A 20792-nucleotide genomic window follows, 5' to 3' on the forward strand; every position below is an offset into this window, starting at 1 on the left:
TGTACCAATCAAAGACCCCTTTATACCATGATTTCATATAAGATGCTGATGCTGCCTAACTTCTCTCTCTCTCTACTCTGCCTTGTGTTTTGTTCACTGAATATTGTTTCACTTATTTCACTGGTTTTACTTGCCCAGTGGTCCCAGATGTGTAATATGGCTCCCTAAAATGTGGTTAACCAGTGGTTCTAAATCTACATTTTAGTTTCTCTAGTGCTACACTGCAAAATAATTTAGTTTTATCAAGGGCAGCATATTTTGCCTCTGGGGATTCTGTTGCAACTGCTCCCATGGGGCATGTTAAACCAGAAACATACATGTTCAAAGATCCCAAGGCCGTAGCTGCAACCTCTTTGGTAGTGAATTCTAATGTTTCAAGGGAATCACTTGCTTCCTGCTCAAGTCTGCACTGGCAGCACGATCCTTTACAGACATTAAGGCTGCATGACTCCCTTACATCTGTCTTTATTAGGAAGATCAATAATTTGGAATGATATAACTACAAGAGTACTACTGATACAGACCAATTGATTACAACCTTTGTATACTAGTTCCACCATTTCTCTTAATTATCCCCTATGATTTAACATGTAGTGGAAGTTTCACTATCCCATCCTGTGAGCAGGGCCGGACTGAAACCTCAGAGTTGCCCTGGCAAAAATATTCAAATCAGCCCTGATTTCTTCCTCCTCTCTCCTCTAACTCTTTCCTCTCTGGTGCCTGCTGGTATTATGTGGGGGAGGTGGAGAAAGCCACAAAGGTGCTGCTAGCATTCCCTTGCGTTCCAAATTCTGCCTCCAATGGCGCCTGTCCACCAGGGAAATTCTCTATGAAATAAAAGTAAACACGGTGATGGACAGAGTGCTGAAACTTTTCTAACACTCACCCTTATTCAAGAGATCTGGGTTTAATCCATCGTGTTTTTTCTCACCACGCCACCCCAGTTTGAACCCAGTCCTATGCAAATCAGTCTTGACCCTGTTCCTCATGGGAACAGTCCAACCCGAACTGGTAGGCCTGCCCTGACCAGAAGAAACCATTCTGGGACCAGTTTCGGGGTACTACCCCTCATCAGCTAGGCTAGCTTGAATCCAGTGGCACAGCAAGCAAAAGACCCACGTCTGGGAATACCCATGGCCACTTAGGGTGAGCATAGCAAACACAACCATATGATGGACTGGCTTCTGAAACTTTTCAACAACTCACCCCCAGTCAAGAGATCTGGTTTAAATCCATTGTTGTTTTGCTCACCATACCACCCCAGTTTGGACCCAGCCATATGTAAATCAGTCTTTTATTTTTTAGATTTTTTTTTTATTGCAGACACACAGAAAGATACCAATAAGCAATCAGCATTCCATCTATTCACAAGTAATAGTGCACCGCACAGTCGGTAGAGCAACACACGGCCATTTAGCCCACACCCCGAAGGTCGGGCGGCAAATATCGTTAGGGCGCTGGAAATTCAAACTCATAAAAAAGTGTGAGCATCCAATGAGCGTTTCGAGTATCTGCTTTTTCTTGTTTACCCCTTCCCTCCCCCCAGTAAACCAACCAAACAATACACAAAGAAATTAACTTAAACAATACAGTCACGAAAATAGCAGCAGTTACACTTCCAATTCCCCCCCCCCCCCACCCCCCTCAAAGCCAGTAGATTCTTTCACAGTTCGAAGCCTCAAATGTCCAGAGCCCCATGGCACCCTTCGAGTTCATCTTGTCTCGTCTCATCCGTGTTAGCAGTGTAAAGTTTTCTCTGTGTGTTCGCCCATACCGAACATATACACCCCTCATCTCCCCCCATCTAGCCCATGATAGTGGCGCCATTTGGACCAAACTCTCAGGAATTTTTTGGGGCACCCCCTTGCCTTATAAGTAACTCTCTCGGCTGCCATATAGAGATCCAGCCCCCTCCTCCATTCTTCCAATCCCGGCGCCCCCCAGTATTTTGCGATGTCCCTTTTTGCTACAACCAGTGCAAGAACTAGGAATGTAAGAAGTGGGCGAGCCAGGTCTACCTCATTGGTCATGCCTAGCAATGCCAGCTTGGGCTTCTGCTGGATTGGAACCCCCAAGACCTCCTCCAGTTCCTTGAATACCTGTGTCCAGTACGTTTGTATTGTGTCGCATGCCCAGATAGTATGATAGAAGTCCCCATCACATTGGCGACATCTAAGGCACCGTGAGTCTTCTATTTGTCCCATTTTACTAAGTCGTACTCTATCATAGTAGGTTCTATGGAGCACATTGAATTGGATGAGTCGCAGTCTTGATTTGATTGCCACCTCCCGGGGATGCATCAACACTATCTCCCAATCCAGGTCTTCCATCTCTCCCACCTCTGCCTCCCACGTACCTCTGAGTTTTGCCAGGTCCCCTAGCATATTATTAGTTAAGGTTTTATAGGTTAAGGAGACCGCCTTCCCCGTTATCTGCTCTTGGAGGAGCCGCCCCTCCAATGGTGCATATTCTGGGATATCAGTGAGTGTAACGTTTTGGGCTCGCCATGCGTGCCTTAATTGAATGTATTTAAACTGCTGTGTATTATGTAGGCCGAACTCTGTTTCGAGTACTTGAAAGGATTTCAGCTCCCCTTTGGCTGTCACATCTCCTATAGTGGAGATGCCGATATCATCCCACCTTTGGAAACCTCGTAGCTTGTTGAGTTTGTCAACCACTGGAGGTGCCACAGCGGTGTCTGCTGTGTAAGCTTCTTTTCCCAACCCATGCGTCTTGTGGCCTTAGTCCATGCATTGAGTGTGAGAGACGTTGCCGGGAGGAGCAGTGCCCTACTAGCACCCCCATAGAGATAACACAATAGGTTTTTGGACGACATTTTAACTCTCTCCAAGGCATAAGTCGGGTGGTCCGCCGGGGCATGGAACCAATCATTAATAGGTGTCAGATGTTCCGCCCAGTAGTAGGCCTCCAGGTTAGGGAGCGAGAGATCCCCCCACTATATTGGTGTCTCTGGAGCGTAGACAAAGCCATCCTAGCATGTTTGCCTAGCCAAAGAAAGGATCGCAGGTCAGCATGGATCTTAGCGAAGACCACAGTTGGTAGTGGGTAATATTCCTTTTGTAAGGCATAGAGGAATTTGGGTAAAGTGATCATTTTGTACATGGCCGCTCGGCCTAGGAGCGTGAGTGGGAGCTGTCTCCAGCGGTCCATATCCGTCCCCGCGTTCAATATGATCCGTTCCAGGTTTCTTTGGAACGAGAGGGTCTCACTCAGGGTTATATAGAACCCGAGGTATTGGAAGCCTTCGGTCGTCGTCAGTAGTCTCTCCGGTAGCCTCCCTCACCTGTCACGTCCCCCAGGGTCATAGAGAATAGACTTGTGCCAATTTATTTTGTGTCCCGCCTGCCCGCCATATTGCTCTAATTCCCGGAATAGCTCCGGGATGGTGGTCTCCGGTTTAGTTATATATAGCAAGACATCGTCTGCATAGAGCGAGATCTTTTCATGTGTCGGATCCGTGTCATTGCTTGTAAAACGAGAGATGTCCTTGTTTTGCTGGATCCTGGCTGCGACTACCTCAATAGTGAGTGTAAAGAGGAGGGGAGACAGGGGACAACCCTGTCGGGTACCTCTCTGAATCCGGAACTCACGCGACATTGTCCCGTTCACCCTCACCTTGGCTCTCGGGGAGGTGTAGAGAAGCTGGACCCACTTTACGAAGTTTGGTCCGAAACCAAACTTGTGGAGCACTGCATAGAGGAATGGCCAGTGTACCGCGTCAAATGCTTTCTCAGCATCCAAGGAAAGGAACCAGTGAGGTTCGCTCCGCCCACGCACTTCTTGCAGCCAGTTATGGGTTCTTCTAAGGTTCAATTTAGTCGCCCTAACTGGTAAAAAACCAGATTGGCCTAGGTGTATAAGGCCTGGAATAACCGCTCGCAAGCGAACCGCCAAGATGGTTGCCAATAGCTTTACTTCCGTATTAAGTAGTGAGATGGGGCGGTAGGAGGCACAATTGTCTCGTGGCTTGCCCTCCTTGTAGATTGGTACAATCGTCGCCATAGCGAGATCTGGAGGGAGCTCCCCCTCCTGGTAGGCACCAGTAAAGAGGCCTTTAAGATGGCGTGTCAAAAGGTCTGCCGAGCGCTTGAAGAACTCGGCCGAGAAACCATTCGGGCCCGGGGTTTTGCCCGGTCTCAGCTTGGCAATGGCTTCCGCGATGTCATCAGTCGTTATGTCCACCTCTAAATCCACCAGGGCCTCGGGAGGCAGCATTGGCAGGTCCGTCTGTTCCATGTATTGTAATGCTTCCTCACAAGTTACAAGATTTCCGGCTGCATACAAATTTTCGTAGTGCGTAGCAAAGGCTTCAGCTATCCCGGTGTCGGTGTTAACACTAGTCCCGTCTGCAGTAGAAATCCTATCCACCCATCTAGCCGCCCGCTCCTTTTTACTGAGCCACGCTAAAAGTTTGGCCGACTTGTCACCCACGTCGTATAGGCGGTGAAGGGTGGCGAGGGATTGGGTCTTCGCCTCATTAGTTACCAATTCTCTGTATTGTTGCTGGACATCAAGTAGCCTTCTAAGAGTCTCGCTGTTTTTATGGGTCTGGTACTCCCTCTCCCATCCCAAGATAGCCTTTTCCAGGGCAGCAACCTCAGCCTGGAGTTTACGTCTTTCCTCTCCCAGTCTGCCTTGTATCCTATCTCGCAACACCGGCTTTAGGGCTTCCCAGAAGGTGACACTCGACTCCACCGTACCCTCATTGTCTGCGATATAGACCTTAATGTCTGCTCGAATGCCTCTCAGTAGGTCTGCGTTTTGGAGGTCCCAGGCCGCTAAACGCCAGGAGCCTGTGCCCACGCCCTGGTTGTTTCCCACCCGTACGAACAGTGGCGAGTCATCCGATATGCCTCTGGCCTTATACTCTGCAGTATCATCCACCCTCAGGTACTGTCGGGACATGAAAACATAGTCCAATCGCGAGAACACCCTATGAGCCCCGGAATAATATGAGTAGGCTTGCTGTGTCGGGTGTAGCCATCTCCAGATATCCGTGAGTCCTATAGTGGACATCTGACTGAACAGTGTGATCTGGTGCCCTCCTCTCCCTGCTTCTCCGGATCGGTCTTGTTCTACATTCATAACATCATTGAAATCACCACCCACCACTTGTATAGTGTCCGCTGTGTCTAAAAGGATGTTTGCAAGCCCTGTAAGCGTACGGGTCTGTAATTTGGGTGGTGTATAAACTGAAATTAGCGTGTATGTGCGTCTATTCCAGGTACCCTGTACTCCAGCGTATGTCCCTTGTGGATCTATCCAAGTGCGTGTGGTGCAGAATGGTGAGGACTTTTTAATGATGACCGCTACCCCTCTAGAATCCGATGTGTAGCCCGCATGAGCCAGAACTCTATGTCGGCCCCTAGCGATGAAGGTACATTGTGTACCCTTGAGGTGTGTTTCTTGTAGGAAGGTCAAAAAGGAGAAGGTCGGTGGTGCACTGCTATGAAGTAATCGCTTATACTGGTGGTAGAACAGTATGGGTGCACTTGAGGGTAGCGTTACCGCCAACGCTTAAAGTAATATAACATGTGGTGTATGCATGAACATGCAGATACATCCCCTGGTAAGGCACTCCTGGGTGGGTCAAATGAATTGATTCCAAAAAAATTCCTTTGGAGGTATACAAAGTTTTTAATTGATCAAAAAGTAATAGAATCACAGTTCTCACTGATATTTAACTCATATCAATGGTGAAGGTTAAATGCATGCGTATTCAATTTTATGCGTTTGAACTCCAATGCATTTCGGGCGCAAGCGCCCTTTTTCAAGGAGAGCTGAAAGAATGAAAACGAGCCCGAATTAGGATAAATGAAGATCAGAGAAAATATCGAAAATGATGCTGTTAACGTTAAAGTGCCGATCAATATAAGTGCGTGTAAATGATATACACGAATGAGATTAAAAAAGTAAGGTGCTCGGTCTTAGGAAGTGAGGAGTGAGTTAACGGGGGGTGGACTAAAGTGAAGGTTGGCTTAAAAACTCAAAAAGTGGAAACTAAGTTAAATCGCGTGGGGGAGGGTGGGTGCTGGGAGAACTGAGTGGGACAGGGTGGTGCAGAAACGTACATAGACTTACTTCCGCGGAGTGGCGAAAACGATCGCAGCTCCGGTCAATCGGTATGAAAGCATCAAGGTGAGTTTACCCGTGTGGGTGAACGCTAGGTGATTTAAACACAAGAGAGATGCGAGTAAACATAAAGATAGGCCCGGTGTGATCAGAAGCAAACTGGGGGGAAACATAGAAAGAGGACTATACAGGGAGGGTGCAGAGGTATGGGGGCCATCTTAGAATGGTGAAGTGACAGGAAAGGAGGGTCAGGTAGACAGAATTTAAGGTACGGGGAAAGATAGGTGAAGGATAGGAAAAGAATGTAAATCGAATAAAAGATAATAAATCGGATGAAAGATTAAGATGCAAGTAAAGAGCAATGAGGCAACAGTCAAGGTGAAATAACAAGCATATCAAGATCATAAATAACAACTGTACTCAACGCGATCATTGAGCCCATGTGGCTTTAGAGTCTGTAAGCGATAAATCCATTCAAGTTCTCTTTTGAGGAGCAGTTTACGGTTGTCAATGCCTTCCTTGATGTTAATGAGTTCGAGTACTGTAAATCGAAGTTGTGCGATGGTATGGTGATACTCGTGAAAATGCATGGCGACATTAGACTTCTCTTGTTTGGTGCGAATGTTCGACTTATGTTCATTCATACGTGTTTTTCTTTTTCTTTCTGTTTTGCCAACGTAAATTTTTCCGCAAGGACATTTGAGAGCGTAGATCAAATTCTTGGAATCACATGTTGTGTTGACTTGTAGCTTGATGGGATATCCTTTCATGGGGTGTTGAATAGTATTGCCTCTGATGACACTGTTGCAATTATTGCAATTGAGACATGGCTGAGTTCCTTTGTACACAGTGGTGACGGGCGTAGGGTTAGAGAGGATTTCCTTGAGATTCTTGCTTCGGGTGTAGGCAAACAGAGGAGGACTTTGGAAGATGTCCTGAAAATCAGGCTCCAAATGTTTCAGGATGATTTTCTTATATTTGTGACTGGCTGTGGAATACTTAGACACTAGGACCATGCGGTCTTGGGTTTTTGTTGGTTTTTTGAGAAGACTGTCTTGTCTAGAAATGGCCATCACTCTATTTTGAGCTTCAGTAAGGACGTTGTCGGGATATCCTCTATCAAGGAACCTTTGGTGCATTTCCTGGATTCTTTGATAAAAAATTTGATTGTCAGACACAATGCGTCTGAGGCGTAGCATTTGAGAAAAAGGCAAATGTCTTTTAAGTGATCCCTGGTGGAAACTTTTGAAATGTAACGTATTGTTACGATCGGTGCTTTTCCGATGTAGATCATTGTTGAATCCATGTTCAGTGATTTTAATGTGTACATCGAGAAATGATATCTCGGTGTCACTTATGAGCCATGTGAGTTTAATACGTGGGTCTTTGGTGTTGAGTTCTGTGAGAACTCTGGTAAGAGAGTCTTTGGTGTCAGTCCATATGAAGAACAGGTCGTCGATGTATCGAACGTACATGCTGATTTTCTCAAAAAAGATAGTGTTGCCGTAGATATGTCGATTCTCAAAGTTCTCCATATAAATATTGGCGTATGTAGGGGCGGCACAGTTTCCCATAGCCATTCCGGACAGTTGAAGGTACCATCGGTTGTTTACTTGAAAATAGCTATGATACAATGTGAACATTATGAGCTCCATGATGAAAGTTTGCATAGATGTGTCGATGTCGCTGTCGAGGAGGGCTTGTTCAATTGCTTCTATACCTCCTTGATGGGGTATGGAGGTATATAGCGAACTCACGTCTGCGGTGCAGAGTATTGGACAGTCATTCTGATTGAGTTTAATTTCGGCAAGTTTGAGCAAAAAATCTGTTGTGTCTCTGATATAACTTTTGGCTTTTATAACTGATGGTTGGAGATATTTATCGATCAGTTTTCCAGTGGGTTCATGTATGGACCCTTTAGTTGAGACAATCGGCCTGAAAGGGGGGTCGAGCAAATTCTTATGGATTTTGGGACTCATGTGGATTGTGGGGCTCTTGGGATTGTCCAACAGCAAATAGTTCTTAGTGCGATCTTCAATGATCCCGCTCTGGTGCGCTTTTGAAACGATGGTTTGCAGTGTCTTTTGAAATTCGGTTGTAGGGTTTTTATCTAGTTGCATATAGATGGTGGAATCCTCTAAGTGTTCACAGAGTCGTTGATTATACATACTAGAGTTCAGGATCACGAGGGCACCGCCCTTGTCTGCTTTAGTGAATTTGATATCTGCATTGTTGGCCAAACTTTTCAGGGTGTCTCGATCTTTACGTGTGATGTTCTTGTGTTTGGAAGGAGATTTGAAATTGATTTTGGTGAGATCGTTACGTACTAAGTTCTCAAAAAGGTCGATACACTTGTGGCTGTTAGGTGCTTGGTATGTGCTTGACGGTCGTAAGCCTTTAAGTTGATCGCTTTTGACACTGGTGCTCCGGGGTAACGTATTGTCGAAAAAATGCCGTAGTTTAAGTTTCCTTGTGAGTTTGAACGTGCTCACTTCAAGTTCAAGTAAATTTGTCTGTGTCACAGGAATGAACGATGTGCCTTTCTCGAGTAAGTTCATTTGATGTTTAGAAATGGGGGTATCAGAAATGTTGATGACTAGGTGGGCTTCTTCGGTTTCAGGTCTTTCTTGGTGACCGTGCTTCGGGTCATAGGAGGACTTAAGTCTTTCTCTTTTCTTTTTGCTCCGCCTGGGTCTTCGGTGGCTTCTGGGTCTAATCCTAAAAAAGGAACCACAGGTGGTTCTTCTCGTCTGGTTTGTGATGTGGATGCTTGATCTTGACCTGAGGTGTGACTGGCGGTGGTTGTTCTGAAAGTGCTTTGCTGGGGACGGTTTGAAGAGTCGCTTCCGGAGGATGATGTATCCGTTTGTGTGTTGAAAGGTTTATTTCGTCCTCGTTGTGCATACACGTCAGCCCAGGAATAAACTTCATCAAGCTTATAGTCAAGCGTGTCTCTGCAAAATTTTTGAACTTTGCGTTCGTTGATTTCTTTTTGGTGTTTGTCAAGAAGTTAACCTTCACTTTAGTCCACCCCCCGTTAACTCACTCCTCACTTCCTAAGACCGAGCACCTTACTTTTTTAATCTCATTCGTGTATATCATTTACACGCACTTATATTGATCGGCACTTTAACGTTAACAGCATCATTTTCGATATTTTCTCTGATCTTCATTTATCCTAATTCGGGCTCGTTTTCATTCTTTCAGCTCTCCTTGAAAAAGGGCGCTTGCGCCCGAAATGCATTGGAGTTCAAACGCATAAAATTGAATATGCATGCATTTAACCTTCACCATTGATATGAGTTAAATATCAGTGAGAACTGTGATTCTATTACTTTTTGATCAATTAAAAACTTTGTATACCTCCAAAGGAATTTTTTTGGAATCAATTCATTTGACCCACCCAGGAGTGCCTTACCAGGGGATGTATCTGCATGTTCATGCATACACCACATGTTATCTTGTAGGAAGGTAACATCCGGGTCCACCCTTTTGATGTAGGCGTTCACTAGACCTCTCTTGACTCTAGAGCCTAATCCGTTGACATTCCATGTCAGGATGCTCAGTCCCCTATCTCCCTAAGGTGGAGTGCCTAAGGTACTCGCCATTCAAAGATGAGGTAGCTGTACGTGGTTAGTCTCTGGCACGCATACGTGGTGTGGAGGTTCAAAGTGCCCTGCTGTATTCTCCCAACTGTTCCCCCCTCCAACTCTCCCCAGCCGTTCCCCAACCTTAATGAACAAAAGCAGACCCCCCCTCTCTCCCCCCACCCGCCTCCCTCCCCTTCCAGTCCCCTCTCATCCCAAGACAGGACTGTCCATAGGAGAGGGCCTGTCGCCCTCCCACACATCCCTCCCTTCAGGTTCTCCTAGTTCCCCCCTCCACTACCTGGCAAGGAGAGAGAACAGAAACACAAACGTATACAAACAGTAAACGAAATTAACAAAAAGGGCGTGTCAACTTGCGTGCTTCCCATCATCGAGCTGCATACTCAAGAACACAATCCACCATCGTTCATGATTTGGAGTCCTGAGTCTCTGATTCGGGTGCGCTGTGCTGTCCAGATACGTCCTGCTCCAAGACTCGTATCACATCAACCAGCGGGTGGACAGATTGGTCCCCCTCCCCCACTCCCTCCCCTCCAGAAGTGCGGCTTTCAAATTCGTCTTCATCGTCTCCCTCCGAGCGAGCCGTGGGTCGTGGACAGGAGAATCTCGAGCCCGACTCTGTAGCCTCTCGGGGAGGCCGATCGGCCTGTCCGTCTGGTTCCCGATGTTGAGGATTGGGCGCTCCTCCAGCCACTGCCAGGCATCCTCCGGATGGGTGAAGAAGAGCGACTGGTCCTTGTAGAGCACCTTGAGTTTCGCAGGAAAGAGGAGCATGTTTGAGATCTTTAAGTCTCTAAGTTTCGCCTTCACGGCATCAAAGGAGGGGCGTTGTTTTTGCTCCTCCTGACTATAGTCCGGAAAGATCATGATGTGCGCATTTTCTAGGCGGATCTCCCCCAGCTTCCTCGCCTCTCGCAGGATTAGATCCCTATCCGCGAAGTTAAGAAAACGTGCAATGACCGGTCGCGGTCTCGCTCCCTCCGGCGGCTTTGCCAGGAGGGCCCTGTGTGCTCTCTCAATAATGAAGCAAGGCGAAAATTGCACCGCTTGGAAAGTTTCCAACAGCCAGGAGTGGAGGAAGGACACCATATCCGCCTTCTCAATCCCCTCTCTAAATCCGACAAAGCGCAAGTTGTTGCGTCGCCCTCTGTTTTCGGCGTCATCAACTTTCCACAGTAGTTGGCGATGGGAAGCCTTGAGCTCCGCCATGTCTTTTCGTAGGGTAGAGATTGAATCCTCGGCTTCTCCCATCCGCGTCTCAGCAGCAGTCACCCTATCTGATAAGTTTAGAAAGTCCTGTCTCAGCAGTGTCACTTCGGAGCCCACCTCGCCTATTTTAACTTCCAGTGCCGCTCGGGACTCCTGGATATTGGCCCGTGAAGCCTGGATGGCCTCCATCAGCAGTTCGGTATCAGAACGTACACCTGACGCGGCCGGGAGGGCCTCAGCCATCTGTCTCGGCGTGGCAAAATTGTCCTTGGGCCCTTGTATAGGCGGTTTGGATAGCGGGTCCTTCTTCCCCATATTTTGAAAGCAAGCGCGTAGGGCAAGCGTGGAAGCACCCTACCTCCCAGGCAGTAGTCGCGGCCCAGTGGACGGGCCGTAATATCCGTATCTCTGCCCCAGGGAGCAGATCACGCGGTCCACTGTCGCCTCGAGTCCGCACTCTGGGGCACCCGGGTCGTTGGTGAGTGGTGCCTGTCAGGTCCCCCGGGCCTCTGTCCTCTGCCTGTCACCTCCCAGGGGTGATCACCAAGTCCCCAGTGTCTGTTTCGAGTCGGGGGGAGGGGATGGTCGCAGGGACAACAATCTTCTAGTATCCAGGGCACCCGCGGTGTCTGGGGCCTCCTCCGGATGCGCTGAGGCTGAGTATCAGATGGCAGGTGTACAGGGCAGTCCCTGAGGTGTTTCCCGCCGTGTCTTCTGTCATCAGAGGGTAGTGCCACCTTAACCCTCCGCCGGGTGAGCGTCCGTGAGTAATTATCCTGCCACAGGGCGTCGGGGCCTCCGTAGCGTTCGAGGCCAGATCAGGGGGCTCCGCAGCATCAGTGCGCGGCTCCGGCCGCCATCTTGGTACAGTACCGAGCCCGCCCCAGGTCCGCGATGATTCCCTCAGCGGCTCCCTCTCAAACCCCCTCCTGGTGGGCCCGATGCCTCTTGCCTCTCCGCCTCCTACCTCACGGGCCCCCCGGGCGATGGCTCAACGCTCCCTCTGCACTCCCTATCTCGTCGCGGGCATTCCCGCCGTCCTCTTGGGAAAGGTCCGATCGTCTCCGACGATCCCAGCCCCGGGGGCCGGGGTGTCCAGGCTTGGCCGATCGCCACAAGAGGGGTAGTGCACTCCGACACCACTGTCGGAGCTCGTCGCCGGATCCAGAGGTCAAGTTTCAGCTCCTCCGTCAATGTCCGAGTGCCGCGGCCGCCATCTTGCCTCCGGCCGGGCGCGCAGGGCGGCAGCAAAAAGTCGGCAAAGTAGGCAATTCCGGCGGGTATATAGCTCGTTGCTCCCCTCCGCTGGTCACCGTTGTGGTCTCGCTTTGTCCCTGTTATTTTGGTGACATTGTGGATAGCAAGAATGTCGGATATTGAAGCAGCTCGCCGGGAGCTCTGGAGCCACACGTCCTAACACGCCATGGTGTTGGCTAATGTAAATCAGTCTTGACCTTGTTCCTCATCGGGACAGTCCAACCCAAACTGCCAGGCCAGGCCCTCCCTGGACTGGAGGAAAGTATCCTGGGACTGGTTTAGGTGTACCGCCCCTCATCAACCAGGTTAGCTTGAAACCCCTGGCACATGAAATAAAAGGGCAGTCCTGTCCTGATCATAGGCCAAGCAAGCTAGAGCCAGGCCGCAGCATGGATTTAGCTAGCTGCAGCCTGTTCAATTTTGTAACATATTCATAATACCCATGTAGAAAATAGCAAAATATACTAGCTAACACATTTTGAAACTTGAAATGTGATACTTGAGATGTGTGGAATTAACAACAGTGTAATCTGTTGGCATAAAGAAATATTTCAAGTAGGTTGACTTGGGTATAATTGCAGGCTGCTAGAAGGACGTTTTAGAGAACTGCTAAGTCTAAAAACTATGAATTGGGAAAACCCACAATATGTGCTAAGTGGGAATTATGCCAACTAGCTAAATGCTACGAGGGGCACTATGGAGTTTGGCAAGTGTTTATTTTGGGAGCATTATGGAAGTTTCTGAAGTACAGTCTACTAACTTGTGCACTTTGAAAACTTGTACCTTGAAAGGTGTACCATTATGGGATGATGGCGCCCCTACAATCCACAGCAGAGCCCTTTGACCCAGCTCCTAACTATGGCACCTGGAGACTGAGGTTCTAATCACACCCAGCCCTATCTCTAAACTCAAGAGCATGTGACACTTGGCCTAAAACTGGAAATAAATATGAAATGTAATTATTTTGTAACTATAGGAAAATTCAAGTCATTGTGCAGTTCCATTGAGTAAAATGTAAACTTCATATACATAATATTGTGTTGTCTTTAGCAACTCCCAATAATTTGCAGTGTTCCATTTCTACCAAGCGAAGTTCTACATATATAAATACCAATAACCATAAATATTTAAAACCTAACAACTTTTGACAAATGTGCATTAAAAATGTAAAATTTTTCAAATATGTATTATGGGAGAGCTTCAAACCATCCCTAAATAGCTACATTTAAACCTTAGCAGGTTTTACACAAGGTTACTAACAAAATATCATTTAAAAAGTATTTTCATGGCGAAATATCTTCCCCAAAAACGTTTGTTGTGAGCCCCATTTCCGTTAGGAAGGTGGTCTGTAAATTATTCCAGTTTTTTTTCCAAGTTACTGATCTTATGTCGGTTAAAAACACCTTTTGCTGCCTCATTTCCCTAGTTCCTTGAGGGGAGACCTCGAAATCTTCAAACCCTACCAAATGTTCCCTATATCTTGTGGTCCTTTCTTGCTGTTCTTATGTGCCTTAAGATTGTGAATTTACAAATTTTTCACAAATCGGTCACAAAGCCGTCCTTGGGAATAACCTTCAGCACATTGTAGCAGTTATTTCGAAAAGGTGTCATGGCTTCATTACATCCATGGGCCTGGCAGGGATGTAGCTATCCATATGTATGCCTCTGGCTTGTAGATTTTGGTCCATGTTTCTGGCCTACAGTGCATTTTAAAATGCATTTTGCCCCAATATATACAAAATAAATATTGTTAAATATAATTTTTTTCACTTCCAGTTTTTAATACAGTTTGTAAGGAAAGAAAAGGTTTGCTCATGTGTATAGTAAAATAAAGTGCACATTGTTGTGGTTTAAATGTGCTGAATAAAAAAGACACAGGAAATCACTACTCCAGCAGTTCTTAAACTTTTTACTTCTTTCAACTTCCAATAAATCACCAATAGAAGCTAGGAACCCCACCCTAAGCAGTTTCTACTGTTTGGGCCACAAAACAATACACAAAAATACAAAACCAAGAATACATCAAACAAACACACAATCTATAAAATATTTAATTTAATTTACAAACAAAAATATACAAAAAGTAAAATCTTAATAAGACGGTTGGTGCTTTTCAAAATGTGGTTTTATTTATATATGGTGAAGGAATAAGTTACAGGCTGGAATAACCCTTTTTATAGCTTTCCTCTAATGCATGCTCCCTTTTTGTAGGTGCATGCCAGTGCTTTAGTTGAGGTCACCAAACCACACCTCCATACTAGATTATCTTTCCCACAAATCAAGCAAATGATACCAACTACATTTCTGGCCTCCAATTGCAAATTTCTTCATTTTTACAGAGCATTTTAAGAATAAAAATTGTACATTTCATATTTTGTTTATATATATATATATATATATATATATATATATATATATATATATATATATATATATATATATATATATATATATATATATATATATATATATATATATATATATATATATATATATTACCTACTGGCGGTCGCCAGTAGGTATATATAGTTAGGATTTTTTCCCTATGGGATTTTTGAAAATTCTATGTCTAATAACTTTGGCGTTTGTGGACGGAATTGGCTGAAATTTTCTGGAAAATGGAACATTTTGTTTCTGAGCAGCCCCTGGAAATTTGGGGGGGGTTCGTCAAGGGGGGGCCGAGAAAAAAGGGGGGTCCCAAAACGTGTTTTTAACATTGAGTTTTCCATAGGGCGGTTGGCCTCACTTTTAGCCCGAACGGCTGAATGGATTTGCACGAAACTTGGCAAAATTGTAGGGACTGGTAGCCCGATGTGCCTTTTGTAGGTCTCAATATATGTGCTTCAGTGGATTTTGAGAAATTAACGTTCAAAAAAAGATATATATCTGTAACAGCGGACCGGGCAGCGCTCCGGTTCGCGGACTTTACGCGTAACGGAACTTCGCGTAGCGAAGCTGATTGGCTCTCCGGTGTCTGTCAACATTCTAAACAGTCCGGAGCGGCCGCCATCTTGTCTCTCGGTAGGATTGAGAGACAAGAGGAGGCCAAAACAAAGGGGGAAATGACCATAAGGGGGCATAGTAGATCCTCCCTGACCCCCTAGGTTTAATGTGGAGGCTTTAAAAGGGCCCCGCGGGGCAAAAAAAAAAATTTTTTTTTTTTGTTTTTTTGCGTGGGTAGCGCCCGGTTCGCGTACCGGAGCACTTCCGGGTGCGCTAACGCAGCGCGTCATAAGACGCATTACGCGACAACGTGATACGTCGCGCTTCCGCGACGCGGCACGATGTTGATTTCTAACGCGGCAGTTGCGCTAACGGAACGTTTACCGGTTCGCGGACCGGGTCGCGGCATCAAATTGAGCTAACGGAAAGCTTCCCGGTTCGCGAACCGGGAGCGAAACAAAAAAAATATTTAAAAAAAAAAATTATTAATAAACATAAAATATATTTTGGGATTTAAAGAAGAATACATTTTACAGCTATAGATATTAGCTTTTAAAAAACCACTGAAATTCACTGAAAAAACCATAGGTTATAGACCATATATAGTTAGGAATTAGCATTTACAAAACCTTGAAAATTCACTGAAAAAACCATAGGTTATAGACCATATATAGTTAGGAATTAGCATTTAAAAAACCTTATTTTACTCACACAAAACCATTGAAATTCCATATATAGTTAGTTGTACTAACTATATATCGCGCACCCGCAATCCACTGCTGATCATGTCACATATTACATCATTCATGACATGGTCAGTGACATCACTGATGACATCACTGATGACATCTCAAATGACATCACTGATGACATCACTGATGACATCACTGATGACATCACTGATGACATCACTGATGACATCTCATTTGACATTACTGATCACATCACTGATGACATCATTCATGTGATAATACAATGAACCTCTTCAGACTAATATAACCTTAGATACACTCAGTGTAAACATACACTCACAGACTGTCACTCATCCATGGAGTTACTCAGACACCTAGTCAGTCATGGAAAGAATCAATCACACCTCCATTTTCTCAACTATACAGTTATACACACCTTACTTATTCAAACATATACTAAAACATATTTACTCTCTTATACAATCCTGGATACAAGTTCACAATGATGCATACAGCCACTCACACATTCACTGGCTCCTATGCACAGTTATTTATATATGTCAACTCTCACATGTACTGTATTTTACATATGTACTTACTTTGACATGTAGCACTGAGATATCCATTCACTCACCAATACACTCATGCACACAGTCAACCGCCCATACAGCTGTTCCCACATGCACTTTTGAACCCATACATCTAGTGAATCAACTGCTCACACATCTATGCACAGAGTCATACACCTCCCAGCCACCCACACACACACTCAGTCTCCCATACAAATGCTTGGGCAACCAATCAATAACCCATATAGTTACTCATTTAGCTACTGATCAACACATGCATCAGATTACAGAACAACAGACACAATAATGCACAATTTAAAACAGTTTCGTCACTAACCCATGCACTCAGTGAGACACATTTAATCACTCACTTATACAGTCAGTCATTCACCTACTAAATCCTTCATCCAGACACTTATACATCCACTCATTCTTCAATATGTAAGACATATTTTAACTTTACAGAAACAGACAGTCACTGGATGTTGTCATCAGTGATGTCATCAGTGATGTCATTTGAGATGTCATCAGTGATGTCATCAGTGATGTCACTGACCATGTCATGAATGATGTAATATGTGACATGATCAGCAGTGGATTGCGGGTGCGCGATATATAGTTAGTACAACTAACTATATATGGAATTTCAATGGTTTTGTGTGAGTAAAATAAGGTTTTTTAAATGCTAATTCCTAACTATATATGGTCTATAACCTATGGTTTTTTCAGTGAATATATATATATATATATATATATATATATATATATATATATATATATATATATATATATATATATATATATATATATATGTGTGTGTGATTCATCAGCAAATATTGTTCAATTTTCTGTGCAGATGCGGACCCTCTGGGTAGGTGTGATGGACGCTCCGGATTCATGGCCCCTCGACTAAGAACCAATGCTTTATTCTTAATGTGACCTGTACCATAAACCATTTTATGAATTGTTTTTCTGTATCACCTTCCTGTTTCTTTTTCATCTTTGGGAAATCAATATAATCTATTCTTTGCAGATCAGGGAACAGCCAGTGGTTGGTCAATTAATCCCTGATAGCTACCTGCAGCTGGAGAAGAGAATTCTGCGTGAGCGGAACCTTGTAGCGCCTGACTTCCCTGTGATCGACCAGAAAAGGTTAATGGAACTGGTGCAAGAAAGTCAGTTACATCTGGATGAAAATGAAATTCCTCATGCAGTTCGTTTTCTGAATGAATCAGGTATGATTCTTTACAACACAAGAATCAGTTATTTGAATGGAAAGTGTAACACCCTAACAAACAGAAAAAGTAATAAAGGTAGATCATTTTTGATGATAAGTAGTCTACTTTAGATCTTCCAAGCTTTTAAGAAAAGGAAATATATATTTCGTAGGCCAATATCTCTGTTGCAAACTAAAATAGATAACGGACACATCAGTGTTTCCTACAGTTACCACGACTCATCACCTACCTAGATTAGTTAACTACATGTGCCAGATCAGCAAACTTTACTTTTCAGGTTCACAACATGGAAAGTAAAGCCAGAAGAGGTGCCTGTAACAAGCTGATGTCTTTTTGAGATCCAATTACACAACCAACCTACATTGTGCCTGACCTGTGTGGCAAAAGACTGTATTCCCCTTCGGCCTATCATCCTTAATGACTAACTAGGGGATGGGCACTAGACATCGTTTTTGCTAGCTATTGCTGCTAATGAGAATATTTTTTCTGACATTACTTTAAATAGTGTGGTACCAGAATATTGTTGTCGAAATATTGGATGATACAAATTTCTTTTCCTAAAAAGTGTTTGCAAAAATATTGCCCCAGTTTAGTTAATAATAGAAAGTCTGTACCCAATGGCACAATATTTTTTGAAAACTATATATATGAGGTGAAATTTATTCGGCACAGTATTTTTGTGTACTATATTGTTATATACAACCTGCTTAATACTGTGCTTCTGCCATTTCTAAATAAAACTTGTTAGTTTTGTCCAGTTTATGGTGCTCCATTTACCAACTTCAGATGGTTGAAAGACTTAGTCTGCCTTGCAAACAGTACTCAGTTGGATGTTGCAGTATGCCTGATGTGATTCAACACCCTCCCTTTATGTAGTACTCACTTATAGTAGATGGAGCTGTTAGGTCTAGGGGTAGAAATGGCTTGATAGTGGTCATATTATACAATATGCTATTTTTTTTCTTTTCTCTTCGTTTTAAAGAGACACAGAAAAAAATTGGATTAGGTAATCTCTGCTTAATCTCTTGTTGAACCACCCTTATTACAAGCATTTTCAAATGCAATATATATACCTAATCCTAACATTTACTCATTTCTCCTTTTGAAGACAAGTTTGGCTGAACATGCAAACTAGTGTTACATGTGTTCACTTACATCAGTTCTTTACTTCTCCAAATTTGTGAGGTTTCCTTTCTGATGGACTTAAAAGAAAGAGGGACTGGTGAATCCTCAGTATGTACCCATGATCGCAGATATCAACGAGCAGCAATTTTCATGAACAGTAATGTGTCAGTGCCGCCTTGTTATAGGCATCAGAAGGTCAGGCGGTATATTTCCACAATGGTCCGAGACAGAATTTGTATTAGTAATCTTAACCAAGAGGTGTCCAACATTAGTGCAGGAGGGCAGAATCCATTTTAAAGTTCAATATTAACCACGTCAGTCAACTCCGCGTTGTTTCATTGTATGAAAATTTGTCTTATATGGGTAATTTAAAAATGATAGATGAATTTGGCTCTCCAGATCCTGCAAAGGACACTACTTTTGTTGGCGGTGTAACACTTAATTCTTTTCCAGGGGATCCTCATCAATATTCATAAGCATTGAATAGTCCCGCCCAAGTGCATGGACACTGGTGCGCTTATTAACCATTATATATATGTGTGTAACATAATCACTGTACGCATGGGCGTCCGCAGGGGGGGGCAAGTGGGAGCGCTTGCCCCCCCCTGGATCGCCGGTCCCATGACTTTGACGGACGCCTTTGGTCTGTAATTTTCACCATTACAACAGGCTGTTCCCCTGCGAGAAGCCCCAGGAGTTTAAATGATCTCTCACTTGGGGCTGCTCGCACTTCTCTTTGAACTCTAGAGGCTGCAGCAGCCCCTCCCCGACCTCGAGCAGACTGTGGACAGGCCCATTGTCATTCTGTCTGCTGCTGATCATCACATAAAGAATGACGATGGGCCGTCTGCCTTTAACTTGCCTTGAAGGCGGGTGATAAAGTTAAAATGTTGCCCCCCCCCCTGGAAGGCGAGTGATGAAGTAAACATTTTGCCCCCCCTGGAAACATTTCTGCGGACGCCCATGACTGTACGTAGTACTTTTAACAGCATGTACATATATAAATATTTTGAAGCCCGAAACGCGTCTTGCTGGCTGTGAAGGAACAACAATAAAACTTTACCTTGCCTGATTTTGCTGTGGTCGGTCTGAGTTCCTGCTTCGCCGTCCAAACGGAAGTGTTGGAATTGCTGGTGTATATATATATATATATATATATATATATATATATATATATATATATATATTATATATATATATATATATATTATATAAACATCCAAGAAATATCAAGACACTTCTGTGAAAAGCAGAAGAGGAGACTATAAAGTGTAATCACACCCTTTATTTGAAAGGAAAATGCAAGGGAATGAGAGGCATTGTTAGCCAATAGGCTGCATTTAAAGCATAACAGAGAAAACTGGCACCGTGCCTTTAAGAACTCACTGGACCCCCGGTATCCCATCATGCCTCACATTGACAGTTAGGTCCTGTTCTTTTTTCCTTGAAGCACTAGTGCTCCTGTTTTTTGGCAATTTGTCCGAAAATTCTCTTTGAAAAATCCCAGTTTTTGGTTTCAGTCGACAGATTTAAGTACTTAGAGTATAGAAGACTGTTTTTCTGAAAGAAAAATATAGTTTTTTCTATCAAGTCATGCCTTCACTCTTTGTGAAGTGTCCTTCTTGTGGTAAAGGAAGGCACAGACGGATCCACATTCAGTCTGTATTATCTGTTTCCCTGATTCTCATCTTCCATAGACATACCATCATTTTCAGAAGCTATCAAGAAGAGTTATGAAGCACAGAGAGAAGATCAGGCTGCCAGGCCTACAGGAGAGAGAGGAAAGACAGGATCTTCAAGTGACCTTGGCATGTCTCAATGCTCCTCCAAAGATCCCTCCTCTCATACGAAGACAGCTCAAGGATGACAATCTCATGAAATAGATGAAAAAACGACAACCTCGAGAAGCGTCAAGAGGTAGAACGTTGAAATCGAAGGAAATACCTATGTGTTCACCATCGACGGTAAAAGTGGCTTTGGAGCCGACTCGCCACTAAGCATCAAGGCTAGCATCATTCTTGAGATCTTCACTGGCATCTAAGCAGTCGTCCACAACAA

The 20792-nt window shown here is 44.4% G+C and overlaps 1 protein-coding gene across 2 annotated transcripts in view; it reads left to right on the forward strand.

Moving 5' to 3' along the window:
• Window positions 1-20792, forward strand: part of LRRK2 (leucine rich repeat kinase 2) — a 2266429-nt gene that overhangs the window by 1125297 nt on the left and 1120340 nt on the right. For both annotated transcript variants that reach the window (XM_078680082.1, XM_078680090.1), the window contains one exon: window positions 17405-17606. In XM_078680082.1, the coding sequence (XP_078536208.1) occupies window positions 17405-17606 (202 nt within the window). The remainder of the gene's footprint in view (window positions 1-17404; window positions 17607-20792) is intronic.

Source organism: Lissotriton helveticus, chromosome 1_1 (assembly GCF_964261635.1).
Source record: "Lissotriton helveticus chromosome 1_1, aLisHel1.1, whole genome shotgun sequence".
NCBI lineage: Eukaryota > Metazoa > Chordata > Amphibia > Caudata > Salamandridae > Lissotriton > Lissotriton helveticus.